This window comes from Myotis lucifugus, unplaced genomic scaffold (genome assembly GCF_000147115.1).
Source record: "Myotis lucifugus unplaced genomic scaffold, Myoluc2.0 scaffold_10, whole genome shotgun sequence".
NCBI lineage: Eukaryota > Metazoa > Chordata > Mammalia > Chiroptera > Vespertilionidae > Myotis > Myotis lucifugus.
In genome coordinates, this window is record NW_005871058.1 from 4,115,742 (window position 1) to 4,120,186 (window position 4,445).

Below are 4,445 nucleotides of genomic sequence, written 5' to 3' on the forward strand. Positions count from 1 at the left end.
TTGATCAAGGGGGCAGAGCTGGCTGGGGGGAGGGGGCCATGGGCTGATGGGGGTAGTGGGGGGCCCATCAGGGGGCAGAGCTGGCTGGGGGGGAAGGGCCGGCAGGCAGTTGACTGGCTTGGCCCTGCCCCTGATTGGGGTAGGTGGGGCCAGGGTGGGGGAGGGGCTGCAGGACATGGGCCAGATGGCCCTGCCCCCTATTGGGGTAGGGGGGCGATCAAGGGTGGGGCTGGTCAGGGGGAAGGGTCGTGGTGGGGGGGGGTTTGGCTGGCTGTCCTGCCCTTGATGGGGTGGGAGAGGCTGATCAGGGGTGGGACCAGCTAGGGGGAGGGGCCACAGGAGGTTGGCTGGACCCACCCCCTGATCAGGCCGGTTTGCTGGCCGCAGTGGGCATCATAGCAACCGGTCGTTCTGGTCGTTACAACATTCTGGTCGCTGGCTTTTTATATATATATAGATAGATAATACACATTTTTCAACATCTCCCTTTTGAATTTTAAATAAAATTTTAAAGGGGTATCAAATGTCTGCTGGTAATTATATTAATAGGCAAATACTATCTACTTAGATACAGTTATTAAATGGAACAAAAGAAAGACGCATTCAAAATCCTTGTTTGCTCCTACGCCTATAGGAGAAAACAAACCCACAAATCTCCAGTGTTCAAACTTTCACATAACTTACAAGATCAAAATATGTAGAACTTTATCCTGAGGTTATATATTGCCATGACCTTCTAAAATTAAGGCACACTCAGCCTTGCAAAAGTAACCAAATGATGGCAATTCAGTATATTTAGTTCCAAGTTTTCTCTTTTTAGTTTGTTCAGGATATCATCTTCAATTCTAACCAAAACAAGACTTTTTATGATTCTTCCATGTGCACATATTAAATTGGTTTTTCTCCCATTAAAAATAAAAAGAGAAAAAAAGGTCCTTTTAATAACTGAAAAATGCTAAGTATTGATTAACTTGAGTTTTATTAACAAGTCAATTACTAAATTACTGATTTAAATTACTTTGGCCAGTCATGTTACCTCAGATTTTCCTCCACTGACATGTCAGACACATATTACCATGTGTCTCACCAGGTAATACAATATGAGCACATATGAAGCAATCTCAACACAGAGGTGAGGTAATCTTGGAGACTGTCTAGTCCAATTCCCTCATTTTATTTCCCTCATTTATAATTAAAAAAAAAAGTAAGGTCCTGGTCACAGAAATGATTGGCAGAGTGGCCATTAAAACCCAAAATTAAGTGCTAGGTAAGAAGGAAAAACAATTTGGGGTACTACTTCACAGAAAAGATATTTAAAATTTTGTCAACTTACCCACAATAGGGCCAGGATTCACCCCATATTTCACAAGCTGACCCAGAAGATCTTCATTAGTGAGTTCAGTTACATCTAAGTCATCTTTATCTTCTAGTCTGGGTTTATCAGTTTTCTTTGTGGCTTTCTGTAAACAAAGTCCAGTTATCATTTCAATATGAATTTTAAAATGTTCACTCTATGTACAATGTATAAATAACACTTCGTACAATAAACATGGAAATTCACCTTCAAGTTGATTTATAGTTATATTAAGCCTCAGCTATTTGACTAAATTAAAAGTAACTCATTGTTTGGAGATATTTTCTAAGTTTGGTTATAATTACACAAACCTAGAAGCCAATCAACTCAATTTTACAGACATTTTTTGTTTGATTGATTTCAGAGGAAGGAAGAGGGAGAGATAGAAAACATCAATGATGAGAGAGAGTCATTGATCAGCTATCTCCTGCAGCCCCCCACTGGGGATCAAGCCCACAACCCGTGCATGTGCCCTTGACTGGAATCGAACCTTGAGTTCGCAGGCCAATGCTGTATCCACTGGGCAAAACCAGCTAGGGCCAAACATTACTGTTAAAACAGTCAATGTGGGCTAACCTGTCTAAAAAGGAGGTGATGGCATGAAAAATTCAAACCAGTAAATGGACCGGATTTAAATATTTTCATCCAGATAACTGTAAATACAATTCACTACTGGCCTTTTAAAACATTTATAATATTTAAATGTTAAGTTAATCTAGGAGTTTAAGACTTTACCATAAATATGTATAAAAATGATTTCCTTTAAACAAACACATCAGAATTTACAAAGCCTAAGTGAATATTCTTCTCATAATATAGTGACTTTAATAGCCAGTTTTTGACCCATGAAGGAAGTTAGGCACATCATTTCTGACAAAGCTTTTTTGCCATACTTAGTTCTATATGACCATTTCATTACGAATACAGTAGTCTGCCCTTATCCAAGGGATATATTCCAAGATCCCAGATCTATATGACCATCTCATTAAGAATACAGAAGTCTGGCCCTGGCTGGTGTGGCTCAGTTGGTTGGGTGTCGTCCCATGCATTGAAAAGTTGCCAGTTCGATTCCTGGTCAGGGTAAATGCCCAGGATGCAGGCTCAATGCCTGGTAGGGTGTGTGCAGGAGGCAGCTGAATGACACTCTCACATTGACGTTTCCCTCCCTCTCCCTTAAAAAAAAAAAAAGAAAAAAAGTCCGCCCGTATCCAGTGGGTGCCTGACACTGCACATAGCACTGAACCCTATACATACACCATATTTTCCCCATCCATCCATCCATCAATCCATCCATCCATCCATCCATCCAAAAGCCCAGTGACCAGAATGACGATGGAATGACTGGTCGCTATGATGCACACTGTGGCGGACAACCAGCCCAATTTGGGCCCCAATCATCCCCCCAACCTCTCGCGGCCCCTCCCCTCGGCCAGCTCAGCCTGATTGGCAGCCCCAACCCCAAATGGGGGTGGGGCTGGCTGGCCAACCACCTGTGGCCCCTCCCCCTACCGACCCAGCCTGATTGGCCCCCATTACTGGCCAGACCCCATCCGTGCACAAATTTGTGCACCAGCCTCTAGTCCTATATAATAAAAAGGGTAATATGCAAATCTACTTAACAGTGGAACAAATGGTCACTATGATGTGCACTGACCACCAGGGGGCAGACGCTCAATGCAGGAGCCGCTGAGCTCTGGTGACTTGGCAGTGGCAGCTCTCAGGTGATGCACCCCAGTACCAGAGAGGAGGGAGCCCGATTCCAGGGTGTGTCACCCAAGAACCGCCCTCTCGCAATCCAGGACCCCTCAGGGGATGCCAGTTTGGGGCCAATCCCCACAGGACAGGCCAAGGGACCCCACCTGCCAGAGGGACCCGCTCACTCTGCAGATGCCCTTCAAGCTGAGGTGCCGCCCCAGGTGCAGCCAGCAGGGGAGGGACCTCAGGAGGTTGGCTCCAGGGCCTGTCCAGCCCTTCTCGCCTAGTCCCGCCCCACCCCGCCAGCCACCTTCTAATTAATTTCCTTTTAATGTGCACGAATCCGTGCACCAGGGCACTAGTACATATGTACCTATGAAAAAGTTTAATTTATAAATTAGGCACAGTAAGAGATTAGCAATAACTAAGAATAAAATAGAACAATTATAAGTACAGCATAATGAAAGTATATGAATGTGGCTTCTTAAAATATCTTAGTGTATTATTATATGTACTAGAGGCCCGGTGCACGAAATTCGTGCACTGGGGATGGGTGGGGGGTCCCTTAGCCCAGCATGTGCCCTCTTGCAGTCTGTGACCCCTCCCTTGTTACTGCCCACCTACTTGCTGCTTCCTACCGCTTGGCTTGCTGCTCCTTAGTGCTGCCACGAAGGCCTTGGGTCTGCTGGGTGCCGGGCCTGCGGGTTTGTGTCTCTGATACCCCCAGCAGCCCCAGCACCTTGATGGCTGGGGCTGCGGGTCTTTGATCAGGGCCCCAGCAGCCCCAGCACCAAGGTGGCAGGCCTTGGGGCTGCTGGGTACAGGCCCCCCGTTGCGTGTTTGTGTCTTCTATCAGGCCCCCAGCAGCCCCAGCAGCCCCAGCACCACCTAAATAACTTAAGGGAAACTTTATTTAGTCTTCTTTTAAAAGCAATCTAGTTTAAAAATGAGTTGCAGTTAAGACAGAACAAAGAACATGGTACCTAAGAGTGAGATAGACTGACAGAGGAGAGGCTGGGCACTGGTCAGGGGCTTACATGCCAACTGTTCTCCACCTGGAAAATGATGTAAAATCGGTTTCTTTAGTTTTCTGCTTAATGGTCTTCTCCAGCACTGAGGTCAGAGGAGCCGCCTTCCAGCCCGTAGGCTGCTTCTCAGAGTCGAAAATTTCGCCATAGGCCTCTGCCTAGGACAGGACCTCTGAACCCACAGGGTGCATAAACACACAGGGCTTCCATCAGGCTCCGCTGATCCCAGGCCAGGAGGCCTCTCGGCTCCGCTGATCCCTGGGCCCGGGAGCCTCTCGGCTCCGCTGATTCAGGCGGCCGGGAGGCTCTCGGCTCCCCTGAATCCAGAGTCCAGAAGGCCTTCCGCTCTGCTGATCCCGGGGCCGGGA

General features: G+C 47.0%; 1 protein-coding gene across 3 annotated transcripts in view; it reads right to left on the minus strand.

Moving 5' to 3' along the window:
• Positions 1-4,445, minus strand: part of TMPO (thymopoietin) — a 33,830-nt gene that overhangs the window by 19,729 nt on the left and 9,656 nt on the right. For all 3 annotated transcript variants that reach the window (XM_006084114.3, XM_006084112.3, XM_006084111.3), the window contains exon 3: positions 1,334-1,460. In XM_006084114.3, coding sequence (XP_006084176.1) covers positions 1,334-1,460 — 127 coding nt within the window. The remainder of the gene's footprint in view (positions 1-1,333; positions 1,461-4,445) is intronic.